The sequence below is a fragment of the Pongo abelii genome, chromosome 16 (assembly GCF_028885655.2).
Source record: "Pongo abelii isolate AG06213 chromosome 16, NHGRI_mPonAbe1-v2.0_pri, whole genome shotgun sequence".
Classification (NCBI taxonomy): domain Eukaryota; kingdom Metazoa; phylum Chordata; class Mammalia; order Primates; family Hominidae; genus Pongo; species Pongo abelii.
The window spans coordinates 15,107,457-15,127,046 of NC_072001.2; the positions used below are offsets into that span (position 1 = coordinate 15,107,457).

Sequence of the window (19,590 nt, forward strand, 5' to 3'; positions counted from 1 at the left end):
TAATAATCATAGGTCATATGAAATATCATCTTCCCATGATACTCTGCTAGCACACCATGTCTGCTGCAGTGTGCTCAAATTTGGAATAATATTTCAAAAATGACACTAATCAATAAATGGCTTTGGCAGACAAATGAAGAGTGGAAGACAGAAGTGGCATGGAGAAAACCTGGGGTGGATAAGAAGACAGGAATATGACCATGAAATTGGTCAGATGTGGATTTAGTTCCCTGATCTTGCTACCTTGTTCATCTTCACATTTCTTCTAAAAAACAGGAATACTATAGATAATAACCGAACTCTCTGTAATGCTTTAGAGAGATTACAGGTAGCATTCCTACTAAAAGTCCTAGTAGAGTAGATGTTCAATTTATGAATGTTTTATCTATTTCAGGAAGCAGATTTCATGCAAACCAGTTTGAAAACTTGTACCTCACTGGTCTGGCTTACACATGAAACAATTTTTGTGGTTAACGGACAAAGTGCTTCAAACTTACTACTGTATTACATTTTTTAAATCTCAAAAATACTCACCTCCACCAAAATCTTTTAATAAGATGTGGCACAAGATTCAGTTAGTCCATTCTCCAGGTGACCAGCTTCATAAGCACTACAAATAAGTGAAAACAACACCATTTACAGAGGAATGAAAAAAATAAACCCGTTACCTTATATGCCAAAGTCTGAATCATCAGCCGCCATGGATATACACTTTTGACTTCTTTTAGCAATTAAAAAAATCAACATGACCACAGTAAGGGGTTGAACAGAAACTTCAGGGGGAAAAGGAAGCAGATTTAAAAATGCTCCAACAGACCAGGCACAGTGGCTCACATCTGTCATCCTAGCACTTTGGGAGGCTGAGGCGGGTGGATCACCTGAGGTTGGGAGTTCAAGACCAGCCTGACCAACATGGAGAAACCCCGTCACTACTAAAAATACAAAGTTAACTGGGCATGATGGCACATGCCTGTAATCCCAGCTACTTGGAAGACTGAGGCAGGAGAATTGCTTGAACCCGGAGGGAGGAGGTTGCAGTGAGCCGAGATCACACCATTGCACTCCAGCCTGGGCAACGAGAGAGACTCCATCTCAAAAAAACAAAAAACAACAACAACAACAAAAAACTCCAACAGACCTGTGAACACCACAATAAAGACTGGCCAGAGATTTCCAACATATAGACTATATAGACCAGATACACAATGCTTTCTGTGACTGAAGTAGAGAAAGAGAAGGGATATGTACCCAGAGACCCACAGGTTCAATGTTATTGCACTCCACCCTGTACTTAAAATCCAACTTCCTGGCCAGGCATGGTGGTTCATGCCTGTAATCTCAGCACTTTGGGAGGCCAAGAGGGGGCAGATCATCTGAGGTCAGGAGTTTGAATCCAGCTTGGCCAACCATGGCCAACATGGTGAAACCCCGTTTCTACTAAAAATACAAAAATTAGCTAAGTGCAGTGGCACACGCCTGTAATCCCAGCTACTCGGGAGGCTGAGGCAGAATTGTTTGAACCCAGGAAGCGGAGGTTGCGTTGAGCCAAGATTGTGCCACTGTGCTCCAGCCTGGGAGACAGAGCAAGTCTCAAAAAAAAAAAAAAAAAAAAAAAAAAGAAAAATAATCCATCTTCCTACAATTGTATTCACAGCTATTAGATTTGACACAGACCTGTATACTTGGTGAACTGTACATTAAACAGTTCTGAAATACTGAATGGCATTCCAACTTAAAATGACTTCAGATTAATCCAAATTAAAGCAACATTAAAACTCAAAACAAATACTCAACATCAGGAGTCTAATCAAGGGCCAAACATTTGATTCACCCACTACTAATACTTGTACTTGTATGAATTAGTTCAACCCAAGCAAATGTCTTTTCCTACAAGAATGATAATATTCCTCATCATAACTGTAAAACAACATTTAGTGGTCACAAAAAGTCAATACAATAAAGGCCCTTCTGTCCGGGCATGGTGGCTCATGACTGTAATCCCAGCATGTTGGGAGGGTGGATCACCTGAGGTCGGGAGTTCGAGACCAGCCTGACTACCATGGAGAAACCCCATCTTTTCTAAAAATACAAAAAATTAGCCGGGCATGGTGGCACATCCCTGTAATCCCAGCTACTCGGGAGGCTGGGGTAGGAGAATTGCTTGAACCTGGGAGGCGGAGGTTGTGGTGAGCCAAGATCATGCCATTGCATCCAGCCTGGGCAACAAGAGCAAAACTCCATTTCAAATAAATCAATAAATAAAAAATAAAGGCCATTCTTGCTGTAGAGTTCCTAATGTTTGGAACTAAAACAAAATAAAATACAGCTGTGAATTTCTCAATGCTCATTTTATCATATTAATAAATCATAAGACTGCAATTCTCCTCATGTTCAGTATATATCAGAAGTCTAACCACGTGAAGTAAAATGAATGGGCAAATGTTAGGTATCCAATTCAACAAAACGAGACTCCTAGACAAATCCACAAAATACATTTCCGTATTTTTTTTAAAATACCAATCATTTTATTTAGATAACAAATTAGTTCACTGTTTAACAGTTACCCAAAAACTGTGGAACAAAATAATTACAATGCTCCCCAAACTACAGTCAGAGAATAATGCAGGAAATATTCTCATTTCTATTCTGATCAATTTTATAAATTAAAATAAAAATTAAGAGCACACACACACACACCCACACACACCCACACCCATGCACACACACAAGAATCATACCATATGAATAAAAATCAAACTGTTCTGTTTAGAATGAAAAAGACCAAAGAACTTCTTAGAGGATGTGACTAAGATGCCAGTGACTTACTGTGTATATATAGTCTAGTGTGGAAATACATTCAGCCAGAGTACCCTTAAAGCACTACCAGAACAGATCATCTCTCATTCTGTTACTGATTAATCCACCTGCAGACAGGGTGGTGGTGTGCCTGGTAAACTAAAATGGAACTGAATCATGGGTTTAGCCTTATGACAAAATATACCTCAGGGTAACCAGGACTTCAACAATGAAGTAGGCCAGGTCAGATGGCAGGACAGACTCCCAAACAGACAAGAAGGCACTTTTCTCCAGAGTCTGGTGCTAGCCATAACCAATAATTCTGATTTTCTCTTGCTCTGATCCCAAATTTAATGGCAATTCCCTCTCCCCAAAAGTAAAAATTCAACAGTGACAAAGAGTTATTAAGCATAATTAATACTTAAAAGAGATTAGGAGTCTGAGAGATGGTGAGGATAAATATCAGGGATTTTTTTTTTTTTTTTGAGAGAGAGCGTCTCGCTCTGTCGCCTAGGCTGGAGTGCAGCGGCATGACCTCGGCTCACTACAACCTCTGCCTCCCAGGTTCCAGCAATTCTCCTGTCTCAGCCTCCCAAGTAGCTGAGATTACAGGCAGACACCATGACACCTAGCTATATATATATTTTTTGTATTATTAGTAGAGATGGGGTTCACCATGTTGGCCAGGCTGGTCTCCAACTCCTGACCTCAAGTGATCTGCCTGACTCGGCCTCCCAAAGTGTTGGGATTTACAGGTGTGAACCACCGCGCCCAGCCAATATCAGGAATTTTTTGGTAAATGGTGGTAAAACAACTGGACATCAACATGGGGGAGAACAAAACTCCGTCTCAAAAATTCAAAATGGAACAAACATCTATATGTGAAATCAGAACCAAAAAGCTCCTAAAAGAAAACACAGGAAGAACATCTTTGTGTCCATGGGGTACACAGAGATTTCATTGACTGATTGATTGACTGAGACAGGGTCTTGCTCTGTCACCCAGGGTGGAGTGCAATAGCGCACTCATAGCTCACTGCAGCCTTGACCTCCAGGGCTCAAGACATCCTACCACTTCAGCCTTCTGAGTAGCTGGGACCAGACACACAACACCACACCCGTTTCCTGGAGTTTTTTGGCATTCTTTTTTGTTGTGTAGAGACAAGGTCTCCTTTATTGCCCAGGCTTGTCTCAAACTCCTGAGCTTAAGCAATCCTACCGCCTCAGGTTCCCTGAGTCCTGGGATGACAGGCTTGAGCCATCACACTAGATTTCTTGAATAAAACACAAAAAGTATGAATCACATAAAAAAATTGATACCCCGTCTCTACCAAAAAAATACAAAAAATTCTCTGGGGAGCCTGGGAGGCAGAGATTACAGTGAGCCAAAATTATGCCACTGCACCCCAGCCTGGGTGACAGAATCAGACCCTGTCTCAAAAAAAAAAAAAAACAAAAGGGCTACGACAACATGGCAATAGGATAGAATAGACTAGTGATGTTTGAGAGAGTAGTTTAGCAGAAAACAGGTAAGGGGATTTGAACCCAGAAAAGAAATTATAACAAACACAAACTTAATCTTAAAAGCATTGAAACATTTTTTTCACTTGGAAAGGACACCTGAAACCAGTTTATACACATACATGGTCACACAACTGCAAAACAGCCTTTCCTGTAGGAAATCTCAGATCATGTATGCCTGCTGACACACACACTAATTTCTATATGTATGTACATCAATAACTACTACTCAAAATGTCATTTTTAAAATTCCTCATTTCCTGAGTTTATTTCTTTTAGAACTTACAAAAATAACATACCTTTTTAGAAAGGCCAAGGTCCCCCTTCTTGGGCATAAATCCAGGGTCTAAATCTTTGGATTCAAGAAGTTTCTTAGTTGGTTTTCTTTGACATTTACTTTCATAAAGTCCTGAAATGCATGTATCTTTACATTAAATGATTTAGAAACTGAGCACAAGTTAATTTTTTAAAAATCTGTATACCACACAAAATGAATGTCAATGTTTTTTGATGTTTTCTCCATCATCTTATGGGAAGAGGCAGGATGGTAATTTGATTATAAAATATTAGTAAACAAAACAAGTAAATAGTTCTCAATGCAAGCACAAACTAATGTGAGGGATGTGTGTGTTGACTTTAAATCACAAAATAACTAAGGGAGAAATCAAAGGGACAGAACTATCTTTATAACAACTGATTTTTGGGAGGACAAAATAAGGAGAAAAGGAGTGAAACAGAGCTTGAATAATGGTCATAAATGGACCAAACTTACAGTTTCTGCTCTGCCCCTAAGTAAATAAAATTCAATAGGTAAAAGATAATTCATAGGATCACTCAAGAATTATATAAAAGAGCTGACTTAATAAATCGAGTTTGGCACATAATAGGTACTGAAACAACAACTATCTTTACTATTCTTTCAAAAATCTTTTTTATTATACCCAACTAGTTTAAGCACAATTGGAATCATTTCTTTAAGGAACAACATCAAAAGCTCCTGTTGATAATGTAAAAAAGTTACATCCAAAATTTAAAGGGGTACAGAAAAGAGGATTCTTTCCATTCCTTGACTGCCTAGAATATTCAATAGTTACAAGGTGAATTAGAGACAATGTGTTTAGATCCAACTCTCCCCAGGTGATTTATAAAGAATGATCAAGTGAGAAGTAACTGGTAATTAACTTCTAATGAACTGGTAATTACTATGTGGTCAGGTATATAACATCATACGTTAATACATTATGATCTCCATTTTATAGATGAGGAAACAAGTTCAGAGACTAAACAACTTCCCAAGTAACACAAGGACTGGTGGAGCCAGCACTTGAAGCACAGTGCTTATTCCACTAATGTGCGGTGCCCCTCTTGAAGCCCTGTTATCCTGGTTGTAATTTACACAGTGGCTGATCAACAATCATGAAGAGCAACACTGGAGCAAGGAGCATAGTTATCAAAAATATGTCTTCTTGATAGCGTGCCACAATTCATAGTTAGTAACTATATCTAATTAGCCATCATTGTAAGTATTTCCCAGGACAAAAGGGAGTAGTTTATCGTATATAGATACTATGTTGGCTTTACATCAAAACATACTAAAATCTCCTGCTTCCTCTAATCATACCTGCTCAAATACTGAGACCCCAACCCCACCTTACCTGGCATTTTAACCAGCAATTCCTCAGACTCAAGGGCAGGCCGTGGAGAGACTTCCGGAGCCACAGGTACAGACAAGGTCAGCTGCGGCAACTCAGCATGTCCACCTCCAAGTTCTGACTGAGCCAAGGGGCCTTCCAAAAATGGAACTTCCTTTTTTTTTTTGAGATGGAGTCTCACTCTGTCACCCAGGCTGGAGTGCAGTCGCAGGATCTCGGCTCACTGCAAGCTCTGTCTCCTAGGTTCATGCCATTCTCCTGCCTCAGCCTCCCGGGTAGTTGGGACTACAGGCACCTGCCAACACGCCCGGCTAATTTTTTGTATTTTTAGTAGAGACGGGGTTTCACCATGTTAGCCAGGATGGTCTCAATCTCCTCACCTCGTGATCCACCTGCCTCAGCCTCCCAAAGTGCTGGGATTACCAGCTTGAGCCACCATGCTTGGCCAACGGAACCTCCCTTTCAAGAACCGGAGGCTCTTCCTTGGTTGAAATCAAAGAATTCTCGTCCACCTGCTTGTTCTGAGCACTAGATCGACCTCGGGCTAGAAGGCTTTCCTCTTCACAGCGGGAACTTACCTAAGAACAAAAAATAAAAATAAGAGTCCACAGGCCAAAATTGTTGCAATTTAAGTGTCAAAAAGAATAACGCCCTTTAAAAGGAATGAAATTCTGACAAAGGCTACAAAAAGTGGATGAACCTTGAAGACATTATGTATGCTAAGGGAAATTACTTAGACACAAAGAACAAATATCATATGATTTCAAGTATATGAGGTATCCAGAATAAGAAAATTCTTAAGATAGAAAACAGAATGGCAATTGCCAGGGCCTGAGCAGAAAAGGGAGTTATTGGTTAATGGGTATTGACTTTTAGTTTGGAGAGATGAAAAAAATTATTGAGATGGATGGTGGAGATGGTTGCACAACAATGTAACTGTGCTTCATGCCACTGAACTGTACACTTACAAATGGATAAAACAGGCCCAGCGCTGTGGCTCACGCCTATAATCCGAGCACTATGGGAGGCCAAGGCGGGCGGATCACGAGGTCAGGAGATGGAGACTATCCTGGCTAACACAGTGAGACCCCATCTCTACTAAAAATGCAAAAAATTAGCCAGGCATGGTGGTGGGCACCTGTAGTCCCAGCTACTTGGGAGGCTGAGGCAGGAGAACAGTGTGAACCCGGGAGATGGAGCTTGCAGTGAGCCGAGATCATGCCACTGCACTGCAGCCTGGGCAACAGAGCGAGACTCTCTCTCCAAAAAAAAAAAAAAGGGATAAAATAATAAAATGTTATATATATATATTTATATATATATATAGCATATACATAACATATATATACAAATATATATAACTATATATAACATATAAATATATACATATCTATATATATAACATATATAACATACAAATATATATAACATATACATATAACATATATATAACATATACATATAACATATATATAACATATACATATAACATATATATATAACATATACATATAACATATATATATAACATATAAATATATATATTTTAACCAAAATTAAATAAAGAAAACAATGAAGTTGACTGACATACACTGAAGCTATAATATTGATAAGTCCACAACAGTAATTCAAAGGCAGGGGAAAAGACTGCTCTAATGTCTCCAATTAAAACAACTACTAATGAACTCCTTAATGTTACAATTGGTAATTAATGGGAAAGAAAGAAGCACTTATTCTGCCTTTCAAGTATTTCAGGACAATAATAGAGTCCAGTTAATGAAAGAGACTATCACTTAATAAAAATAGAGAAAATAATAAAACCTGAAAGTCTGCATTTTGTAACCTCTAATAAAATTATTAATATAGGTAAAGATCTTCAACTGGCATTTTCAAGAAACCATCAGGGAAGCTGGGCGTGGTGGCTCACACCTATAACCCCAACACTCTGGGAGGCTGAGGCAGAAAGATCACTGGAGCCCAGGAATTCCAGACCAGCCAGGGCAACACAGTGGGACATTGCCACTACAAAAAACTTGTTGTTAAAAATTAGCCAGGTGTGGTAGTGTGCACCTGCGGTCCCAACTACTCAGGAGGCTGAGATGGAAGGATTGCTTAAACCCAGGAGGTCAAGGCTGCAGTGAACCGTGTTCATGTATCTCTGCACTCCAGCTTGGGCAAGACCCTGTCTCCATTTTAAAAAAAGAAAAAACAAACTGTCAGGGAATGGCTGATGGGAATAAAATATTCCTTTTTGTAACCCTCCATATGCAATATGTTACACATTATCATCTCTGGTATAGTCTAGCTAAAAATGTTCAACTTCAATCTATCAAACTGACAGGTTCTATCTTCCACTTCACAGAGAACAGGAGATAGAGAAAACAATCTAAGTGACACCTATGGGGAAGCAATTACACAAATATAGAGAAGTAGATAACTTTACATGTCACTCTCTTAAAGACATGATCTTGATCAGGAAAAAGAGATTGCTCTGAATTCAAAGGGATTTGAGAACCATAACAACCAGTTACAATGAGTAGTCCTAGACTGAGACCTGGTATGAATAATCCAAAGGTAAAGGTTAGGGGATAATTGGTGAAATCTGAAAGACAGTTGATGTCAGATAAACAGATCTTATATAAGATGTAAGTCTGTTAAATTGATTATAAAGGAAAATGTTCCATTTTTTAACTACATATTAACCTATGTAGGCGTAGAATGTCAAAATGTCTCTAAATACTTCATTTTAAAACAACTGAATTAAAAAATAAGACAAATAAGATGTATTTATTTTTGAAATTAGGGTCAGATTATATATATTTCACTTTATAGCCCATATTTTTACTTAAGATTAAATCATAACAATATTCCTAAGTCATTAAATATTCTTTGAAAGCAAAGAGGGAAAAATATATACATAAAGAAATATAATATGTAGACTCATTTATATATTTCCTGAATAACCACTAAATCCTAAGTACTGTGCTAGAAGCTGAGAATAAAAAACAAGATCCCAGTTAAGGAAATTACTGTTTCATGAAGCTAAAGTATGACACTGAAGATAAAATTGCAGTTTCCTAAGGACCAGTGAAAGTTTGCCGAAATTTTGCAACACACCTTGTGCACCTGCTCCTGTACCTTCTTTTGTTTTTTCTTAGGAGTAAATATTGGATCATATTCTTCTGTATATTCCAAAAGCCACTTGCTTGGCTTCCTAAGGCGTTTCTTCTCTGACCACACAGCTAAAAGATGATAAACAAGTTCAATATTATAAAAGATGATAAACAAGTTCAATATTAATCAAAAAGTTTCAGGAAAACCCACTGTTTTTATGAGACCATCTGGTACTCCCAAAAGTAACCAGATAGGAAACCACACAGTAAAATAGACTATGGCTTAAGATGCAAGAGGCACAAAATGGCTTATGTTTTCTCATATGCAAAAGGAACTGGGGGAGACAAAAGGACTTGTGTTACCTTATATACACATACAACAGAATATATGTGGCCCATCCAATATTAAGGAAAAGGTTAAATTTAAAGCCAGGTCTTATAGTCACTGACACCTGTACATATAAAGCTAATATATACCTAATAAAAATATAGCATCTAGATCAGGTAAACGGGTAAAATACATCTTGAGTTACAGGTTAAGTATGGCTTATCTGAAATGCTTGGGATCAGAAGTGATTCAGAATTTTTCATATTTTGGAATATTTGCATACACATAATAAGTTATCTTGGGGATGGGACCCAAGTTGAAACAGCAAACTCATTTACGTATTATATACATCTTTTATACACATAGCCTGAAGGTAATTTTACAAAACATTTATTTTCTACATTACACAAAGTTTGTGTACAGTGAACCGTAAGAAAGCAAAAGTGTCATTATCTCAGCCACCCACGTGGAATATCTGTGGTTGTTTGGCATTACCATCATTCCTGCCTCTGAATTTATATGCTACTGAGAGGCAAACATTTCCTTACACTTATTCACACATAAGTACTTAACAGTAAAAATGTGACATACCCTTAACACAGTGAGAAAGTAGTGTGTTCAGGGTAGCTACGCAGCACAGCAGCATCACTAGAATACTTGTACCGGCTGATAAAAAAACAGTAATAACAACGTCGGGCTTTGTGTCTCCATCTATGATGCTGTGTTTTGATTGTAAGGTTACTGTAAACTGTTTTATTTGATAAGGTAAGCAGAGGCCAGACCCAGTGGCTAACGCCTGTCCCCAGTACTTTGGGAGGCCGAGGCAGGCAGATCACAAGGTCAGGAGATCGAGACCGTCCTGGATAACACGGTGAAACCCCATCTCTACTAAAAACACAAAAAATTAGCCAGGCATGGTGGCAGGCGCCTGTAGTCCCAGCTACTCCGGAGGCTGAGGCAGGAGAATGGTGTGAACCCGGGAGGCGGAGCTTGCAGTGAGCCAAGACCATGCCACTGCACTCCAGCCTGGGCGACAGAGCGAGACTGTGTCTCAAAAAAAAAAAAAAAAGACTTTCTAATCATATTGTAAATGTGTAACAAGGGCCAAGTACTGTGTATTAAACTTAATAAATCAAAACAACAGGCCCTCTAAGACATAAATGGTGCTTCACTGTATGTTTATCTGCCTAACCCATCACAGGAACTCAATTCAGCATTAAACTGGTTTTAGATCAAGACACTAGAACTCATGTTTAGCAGTTATTAAATTACAATTATTAAGAAAAAACCTTCATTAGGTAAAGTCCTTTACTCCAAAAAGTTTCTCTAAATACATAAACACTAATATAAAAACAATTATTAAAACAACTTTGCCAGAATCTCAGGATTTCAGAAATATGAAAGTACTCATCTCTCACCTCTCCCATCCACTTAAAATGACAAAAACAGACCATTATAGCTAAATCAAAGGACATGTTTAAAGAGAAACAAACCCAAAGAGTAACTATACCAATTCTTGACCCAATTCTCTGTGCTCTGTCTTATGTAACATTACACTATGAATAACAATCCCATCATCCACGACAGCTTTTTTTTTTGAAACAGTTTTGCTCTCATTGCCCAGGCTGGAGTGCAATGGCGTGATCTTGACTCACTGCAACCTCCGCCTCCTGGGTTCAAGCGATTCTCCTGCCTCAGCCTCCCGAGTAGCTGGGATTACAGGCATACACCACCACCCCTGGCTAATTTTGTATTTTTAGTAGAGATGGGGTCTCACCATGTTGGTCAGGCTGGTCTCCAACTCCTGACCTCAGGGGATCCACCCACCTCGGCCTCCCAAACTGCCGGGATTACAGGCGTGAGCCACTGCGCCTGGCCACACAACACAGTTCTAAACACTGGACTCTCATATCTACCAACACTCAATACCTGTTTAAAAAGAAAAAGAAAAATTAGGAAGGGGCAATAACATTTCAGTGTAAGTATCCATGATCAACTACTGCTTAACAGCCTACACGACTTTCGATGAACAGTCAAGGCAGATTACTTAATACTTAAAATGGTTAACCTTAGGGAGTAGTAAAATACACAGACACACACAAGATATTTCAAACACTTCTTTTTGCTGCTGATAAGGAGTTCCAAAAGTAGTTTTTCCAAGCCATTTCCAAATAAAAGTAGATTGGGTGTAAAGAATTGTCTATCGAAATATTACTGTTAGTATTTATTTAATAATCTCCTGACAAGCTTGCAATTACCACGTTAAATAAAAAAATTAGGATCTAAGGCCAACACTCTTTCCTCATATTCTTGATGTGAAAATCTGAGCACTCCTCTCAATAAGGAGTTACAAATACAAAACAAACAGCTCAACTGAACTAACTCTTCTCTCTCCAGAAACACAAACACAAGACCTCATAAAATGAGTGAGTTCCTAGCGGCCATAATTACTGCAACTTACTTCTCCAATTTTCCCCTCCACAGTTAACTCAACAGCTCAAAAACTATCAGTAACAAACAGCAGTCACCATGATATGGTTAGGAGTGTGGCAGATTTCTTAACCAGTAATAATAGGAAAAAAATTTTGCCTATTCATAGATCTCAAGTTTCGTGCACTTGCAAGAAACTAATTAAAAGGCAGCCGTGCACAATCTACAAAAACAGCCATAAAAACTGTTACATTTTAAGTTACAGGAAACAAACCTGCTCCTCTAATTCAGCAAGATACAACTGATCTCCCTTTACATACCCTAAAAAAAAAAAGCCTTGCACAAGAAATTTAAACATGGAAGCAGAAACACACCAAGAAAAAGACATGTCAAACCTCACCTGTATGTCTGTTTTCAACCATTTGGAGTCAAGGCGAGCCTGGGCAGCAAAACAGAAAGATTCAGAGGGCATCTTTTCTCCAGCTTCCTCCCAGGTCTCAGGCCTGCAAGTAAACGTACATGTTGAAGACCTAACGCTTTTTAATAGTTTACAAAGACACTCCCGAACGGTTTAATGCAGAAAAGGAAAAAGAGAGCGAGAGAACAGAAAGGGGGGAGAGAAGAGCTGGGGAGGTGAGTGAAGGGGGGACAGGGAAAGAGGGAAGAGATGGAGGGAGAGGGAGGTGGGGAAGGGAAATCCTCCTTCCAAGGTAGGCAGGGTGTGCCGAGTTTCTGCACCACGCTGACGAGACCTTGAGAATGGACGGTCACAGGAAGCCAAGTCACAATGTCATCCCCCTGCCCTCAAATCGAAAAGATACACACACACGACAGGGAGCCCATCGTTTTAACGACAAATGACAGCAGCATGAATCTGCCGCTTTACCCCACAGCAGGGCGCGTGCGTGAAACAAATCACTCAAAAGGATCGCCTGCAGAAAAACCCACAGCCGCCACCACTTGAGAGACGGAGAGAGGCCCGAGGCTGCGCCGCGGGCGGTCGGCGCGGGCCGCGGTGCGGCCGCCGCGCCCACGCCCGCCTCCAGTGCTCCGCCGCCCGCCAGCCCCGCGCCCGCACCGCCCCCGCCACCGGCCGCCCGGGTGCCCCAGGCCAGGACCTGAAGCGCAGGGCCCGGCCGCCTCGCCCCGCGGGCGTCCGGACGCAGCCTCCCAGGAGCCGCTTGCTCAGCCGGCGCCTGCGATCCCGGCGTCTCTCGTGGCCCGAGGGGCCGACGCGGGACAGCCGCCCTCCGCGTACGGCCAATCGCAACGACGCTGCTCCGCGGGCGCAGCCAATGGGGAAGAGGAGCCCTTCGCTGCTCCTCCGGACTCTCCCGCTTCCAGCAATCCCGCTTATCTTCCTACTTGGAGCGCCCTGGCCGTGGCCAAGGCCAACAGCGGGAGCCGGAAGGCGGGATTTCCGCCGCACGCACGCACGCCTTCACTCCCACGGAGACTGCTTGGCCCGGAGCGCTCTTAATCACGCGGCTGCGGGTGGTCGCGCTCACACAAACTGGAGCTATCCAGGGCGCTGGTCGAGTGGCGAGACCAGCTCCCCTGGGTATGAGAACGGATCTTTGTCTGGTTGGCTGACTCGGGCCTAAGAGCTTCCTTCCTCTGTGTTGAACTGAATGCAGCAGAAGTCTTGAGCAGATTACATGGAGCAGCTGTAGAAGCACGGTGCGGGGAATCAAAGAAGGAAACAGATCTCCAGCGACCACAAAATAAAATTGAAGAAATATAAAACAATATAGGCCGGGCATAGTGGCTCACGTATGTAATTCTCAGCGCTTTGGGAGGCCGAAGCGGGAGGATCCCTCGAAGCCAGGAGTTGGAGGATCCCATGTTGCCAGACTAGGCAACATAGCAAGACTCCATCTCTAAAAAATAAAAATAAAAAAATTTAACAATTACCCAGGTGTGGTGGCACACACCTGTGATCCCAGCTGCTCGGGAGGCTGAGACAGGAGAATCGCCTGAGCCTGGGAGATCAATGCTACAGTGAACTGAGATCGTGCCACTGCACTCCAGCCCAGGCGACAGAGTAAGATCCTGCCTCTAAGAAAGAAAACTACCGGCCGGGAGTGGTGGCTCACGCCTGTAATCACAGCACTTTGGGAGGACGGAGCAGGTGGATCATTTGAGGTCAGGAGTTCAAAACCAGCCTGGCCAACATGGTGAGACCCCTCCTCTACTGAAAATACAAAGATTAGCGAGGTGTGGTGGCGCGCGCCTGTAATCCCAGGAGAATCGCTTGAACCCAGGAGGCAGAGGTTGCAGTGAGCCGAGATTGCACCACTGCACTCCAGCCTGGGGGACAGAGGCTGCGCCACTGCAGCCTTGACTTACCGTGTTCAGGTGGTTCTCCACCTCAGCCTTGCCAGTAGCTGGGACTGCAGGCACATGCAACCACACCTGGCTAATTTTTGTATTTTTTGTAGACAGGGTTTTGCCATGTTGCCCAGGCTGGTCTCGAACTCCTGGGCTCAAGTGATCCGCCCGCCTCAGTCTCCCAAAATGCTGGGATTACGGGTGTGAGTCACTGAACTCGGCTAATAGTAATGAACTTTGAACAGAAGGAAAGATGTTATTATTTTCTTGATTATGTTTTATCTATATTTTCTAATTTTTCTAAACATGTAAAGATAAAATTCTAAAAACTCAATATAACCTCAGAACAAAAAAGTTAGAGTATAAATATTTATTTTAGTTAACTTGTACAAATTTGGTTTCTGGAAAAAGAATGGAATAGATTTTCTGAGAAAAAAAATCCACCACTGGCCGGGCGTGGTGGTTTACGCCTGTAATCCCAGCACTTTGGGAGTCCAAGGCGGTGGATCACCTGAGGTCAGGAGTTCAAGACCAGCCTGACCAACATGAAGAAACCCGTGTCTCTACTAAAAATACAAAAATTAGCCAGACCTGATGACACGCACCTGTAATCCCAGCTACTCAGGAGGCTGAGGCTGGAGAATCCCTTGAACCCAGGAGGCAGAGGTTGCAGTGAGCTGAGATCGCACCATAACACTCCAGCCTGGGTGACAAAAGCAAAACTCTGTCTCAAAAAAAGAAAGAAAGAAAGAAAAGCAGACTGGCTGAAAGGATTAAAGAACAAAATATGATCCACCAATGTGCTATCTACAAGATAAACATTTTAAATACAGAAACAGATTGAAAGTAAAAGGATACAAAGATACAATTAAAATAGTAACCAAAAAAGAGCTGAAGGGGCTGTACTAATATCAAATGTAATACACTTTAAATTAAAGCAGGGCTGGGCATGGTAGCTCACGCCTATAATCCCAGCACTTTGGAAGGTGGAGGCAGAGAGATACTTGAGCCCAGAAGTTTGAGATCAGCCTGAGCAACATGGCATAATCCCATCTCTACAAAAAATACAAAAATTTGGCGGGCATGGTGGTACCCACCTGTGGTCCCAGCTATTTGGGAGGCTGAGGTGGGAGGATCATGTGAGCCAGAGAAATTGAGGCTGCAGTGAGCTAAGATCGGGCCCCTGCACTACACCCTGGGCAACAGAGCGAGACCCCGTCTGAAAATACAAAAAATAAAAAACGGGGTTGAGAGACAAAAAAGGACATCCTTTTTTTTATTATTATTATTTTTTGAGATGGAGTTTCAGTCTTGTTGCCCAGGCTGGAGTGCAATCATGCGATCTTGGCTCACTGCAACCTCCGCCTCCCGGGTTCAAGTGATTCTCGTGCCTCAGGCTCCCAAGTAGCTGGCATTACATGTGCCTGCCATCACGCCCAGCTAATTTTTATATTTTGGTATAGACGGGGTTTCACCATGTTGGCCAGGCTGGTCTCGAACTCCTGACCTCAGGTGATCCACCTGCCTTGGCCTCCCAAAGTGCTGGGATTACAGACGTGAGCCACCATGCCAGCCGAAACCTTCATTTTAAAAAAGGCCAGGTCAGGCACCATGGCTCATTTCTGTAATCCCAGCACTTTGAGAGGCCAACGCAGGCGGATCACCTTATGTCAGGAGTTCGAGACCAGACTGGCCAACATGGTGAAACCCCGTCTCTACCAAAAATATAAAAATTAGCTGGATGTGGTGGCATGCACCTGTAATCATAGCTACTCAGGAGGCTGAGGCAGGAGAATTGCTTGAATCTGGGAGGCGGAGGTTGCAGTGAGCCGAGACTGTGCTACCACACTGCAGCCAGAGTGACAAGAGTGAGATGCCATCTCAAAAAATAAATAAAGGCTGGGTGCCAGATGTGGTGCATAGGCCTAGTTTGTTCACTCCTGTACTTAAGATATAAAACTCTAAAAAACAGTGGGAGGAGGGAGCTTCCCTCTAGAGGCACAGGAGCAGGCAAGTTGGTCCCTGAGCAGTGACTTTATAATAACATGTTACACTGTGTTTTTTTGTTTTTGTTTTGTATTTTGTTTGAGACGGAGTTTCGCTCTTGTTGCCCAGGCTGGAGCACAATGGCATGATCTCAGCTCACAACAACCTCCACCTCCCAGATTCAAGCGATTCTCCTGCCTCAGCCTCCCAAGTAGCTGGGATTTCAGTCATGCAACACCACGCCTGGCTAATTTTGTACTTTTAGTAGGGACGGGGTTTCTCCATGTTGGTCAGGCTGCTCCCGAACTCCTGACCTCAAGTGATCTGCCCGCCTCGGCCTCCCAAAGTGCTGGGATTAGAGGCATGAGCCACCACACCCGGCCTATTTTTTTTTTCTTTTTTAGACAGAGTCTGACTCCGTCACTCAGGCTGGAGTGCAGTAGCGCAATCTTGGTTCACGGTAACTTCTGCCTCCCAGGTTCAAGCGATTCTCCTGCCTCAGCCTCCCAAGTATCTGGGATTACAGGCATGCACCACCACATCTGACTAATTTTTGTATTTTTAGTAGAGATAGGGTTTCACCGTGTTGGCCAGGCTGGTCTCAAACTCCTGACCTCAAGTAATCTGCCCGCCTCAGCCTCCCAAAGTGCTGGGATTATAGGCCTGACCCACCGGGCCTGGCCCTGTGTGTTGTTTTATGTACGTTTCTATATATGTTATATTTCACAATAAACTAAATATTAAAACAAAGAATAACTGATAGCTATGCACAAAGGTATTTAAATTTCACCCTCACAAATAATTATTTATTTTTAAACAGGGTCTCACTCTGTTCCCCAGGCTGGAGTGCAGTGGCACCACCTTGGTTCACTGCAGCCTTGACCTCCCAGGCCCAAGTCGTCCTTCTACCTCAGCCTCCCGAGTAGCTGGGACTACAGGTGCACTCCATCACACCCGCCTAATTTTTGTGTTTTTGGTAAAGATGGGGTTTCACCATGTGGGCCAGGCTGGTCTCAAACTTCTGGGATCAAGGAATCCACCAACCTTGGCTTTCCAAAGTGCTGGTATTACAGGCGTGAGCCACTGTACCCGGCCAAGAATTGTTTCTTCTCCTTACCTAGGTAGAGACCTCTGCAGAAATGCTGGGAGATCTTTGGAGAGGGGAGATTTTTCAAATAAAAAATTTAATACTTGGCCGGGCGTGGTGGCTCACCCGTGTAATCCCACCACTTTGGGAGGCCAAGGCGGATGGATCACGAAGTCAGGCGATCGAGACCATCCTGGCTAACACGGTGAAATCACATCTCTACTAAAAAAATATAAAAAGTTAGCCAGGCATCGTGGCGGGCGCCTGTAGTCCCACCTCCTCGGGAGGCTGAGGTAGGAGAATGGGGTGAACCTGGGAGGCAGAGCTTGCAGTGAGCCGACATCAGGCCACTGCACTCCAGCCTGGGCGACACACCAAGACTCCGTCTCAAAAAAAAAAAAAAAAAAATTTAATACTTTGGGATGCCAAGGCGGGTGGATCACGAGGTTAGGAGTTCAAGAACTGCCTGGCCAAGATGGTGAAAACCCGTCTCTACTAAAAATACAAAAATTAGCCGGGCTTGGTGGCAGGTGCCTGTAATCCCAGCTATTCAGGAGGCTGAGGCAGGAGTATCGCTTGAACCTGGGTGGCAGAGGTTGCAGTGAGCTGAGATAGTACCACTGCACTCCAGCCTGGGCAATAAGAGTCAGACTCTCTAAAAAAAAAAAAATTGATCTAGTTCTAAACCTTATTTTGAATCCACCCGTATTGCTCTGAAATACATTCATCTTTTCTGTGGCTAAAACCTTAAACCCTAGCCAGTAACTCCTATTGCACTTAAGGAAATCCAGTCTCCTTGCTGTGGCCCCTGAACAGGCTGCTGCTTGCCCATCATGGTGCCTCTAGTTTGTGTAAAATGCATATGTTATTTTATAATAAATCATACAAGGCTTTTTTAGTTCTAAAAGGCTATTATTCACTAGTTGCTGTGTGAATCAGTATTTCTGGGTGCATTAGAAATTATTAGAGTTGATGCCCAAGACTCATCTCCACCAGCACAGGGGAGGCATCTGCTTGTTTTATGGTCTGTGACTCTGGGCCTCCTTCTGCTGGGCTCAGTCCTGAGGTGGGTCTGACTCAGCTCAGAGCTGTGCACCCCAGCCGTCCTCCCCAACTTACATGAGTGCTCTTTAGGATGGAGCTGAACAGCAGCTTCTCAAAACCACTTGGCCCCATCACAGGCCCTGAGAACTGATTGGGTCACTCTGGTGGGCTCCCCAGCCCTAGCCAAGAAGGGTTTCTCTAGGGAGCCTGGCCCCCACTCATGAGACCTGGAGCCCCAAAGATCCTGACCAGGGGCCTGCCTCCTCCAGAGAGGGGCCACTCACCCCCACCAAGCTCCCTTCACAGAGACCCATCCAACAGAGCTGAGGAAAATCATGCCTCATAAATGAATAAATACATAAATAAGGATGCCGGGGACCTATGGATTTTGTAATTCCTGAAAGAGGGCAGAGTGGCTGGCTCACAGCAAGCGCAGTAGGAGATACTGCTCACTGGCCAGGCTGTGCTCTGTCTCTTTGCAGGGAGCCCTAGGGGACAAGAAAAGCCAGAGGAGACCAGCTTGCCTAGAAGGTACCTCTCCACCCCTTCTCTGGAGTTTCTGGGACATGAAGCCCACCCGAGGGACACGTGCCTCCTTGGGAGTTGTACCAGGCCTCCTTCCTGATCTGGCCATCCAGTGGTTTTCAGTGCCAGAAACAGATGAATAAAATAGGCCCTTTATTGGATGTTCTTCAGGAACATGCACACTTCTTTGGATATTTCCATCGGTTTATCTGTAGTTAAAGTTAAATGCTGTGTTATACCGAGTATTGGTGAAGATGTAGAGCTACAAGAACTGTCAAGCTGGCAGTAGCATAAAGTTGTATAAGCACATTGGAAACCTGTTTGGCAGCTTCTACTAAAGCTATATCTATGCCTACCTTCAGAAATTCCATCCTAAGCATGTACACAAGAGAAATGAGTGTGTATGTCCACAAAAGGACATATAAAAATGCTCATTGCCATTTCTATTCATAAGAGCCCCAAATGAAAACAACCTAAATGTCCATCAACAGGAGAGTGAATAAGTGGTGATAGTCACATCATGGAATACTACACAGCCAAAAAAGAAAAATGAAGTGGTAGGAACGTTCAACGACATGGGTGAATAGAGGGAGCCAGGTATGAGAGACAGTGCACTGTACCAGCCCACTTAGATGAAGCGCAGGAAGGCAGAACTGATGATGATTGGTCAGAAGAGTAGTTTCCTTTGTGGGAAGGTTAGATCAGGAAGGAGCTCTCTGGGGTACTAGAAATCTGCCGTATCTTGGCTGGGTGCAATGGCTCACGCCTGTAATCCCAG

At 42.9% G+C, this 19,590-nt stretch overlaps 1 protein-coding gene across 1 annotated transcript; it reads right to left on the minus strand.

Moving 5' to 3' along the window:
• Positions 1-535: 535 nt before the first annotated feature.
• On the minus strand, positions 536-18,419 carry LOC129050247 (uncharacterized). The gene is made up of 5 exons (XM_063716331.1): positions 18,363-18,419; positions 12,958-13,214; positions 12,240-12,342; positions 9,086-9,210; positions 536-610 (listed from the first exon to the last, which is right to left on the minus strand). Exons 1-5 carry the CDS (start codon positions 18,417-18,419, stop codon positions 550-552), a joined length of 603 nt encoding a protein of 200 aa, XP_063572401.1. The 3' UTR covers positions 536-549.
• Between the last annotated feature and the right edge of the window lie 1,171 nt (positions 18,420-19,590).

What these genes read in the sequence shown, in the direction of transcription:
- LOC129050247 (XM_063716331.1), bottom strand. Translation starts at nt 18,419, where the DNA reads ATGGGGCCAAGTGGTTTTGAGAAGCTGCTGTTCAGCTCCATCCTAAAG. An exon ending in GGCCGGGCCCTGCGCTTCAG is followed by an intron (nt 12,343 to 12,957) that starts GTCCTGGCCTGG and finishes GTTTACTTGCAG; the next exon opens with GCCTGAGACCTGGGAGGAAG. An exon ending in GGTTGAAAACAGACATACAG is followed by an intron (nt 9,211 to 12,239) that starts GTGAGGTTTGAC and finishes ATCATCTTTTAG; the next exon opens with CTGTGTGGTCAGAGAAGAAA.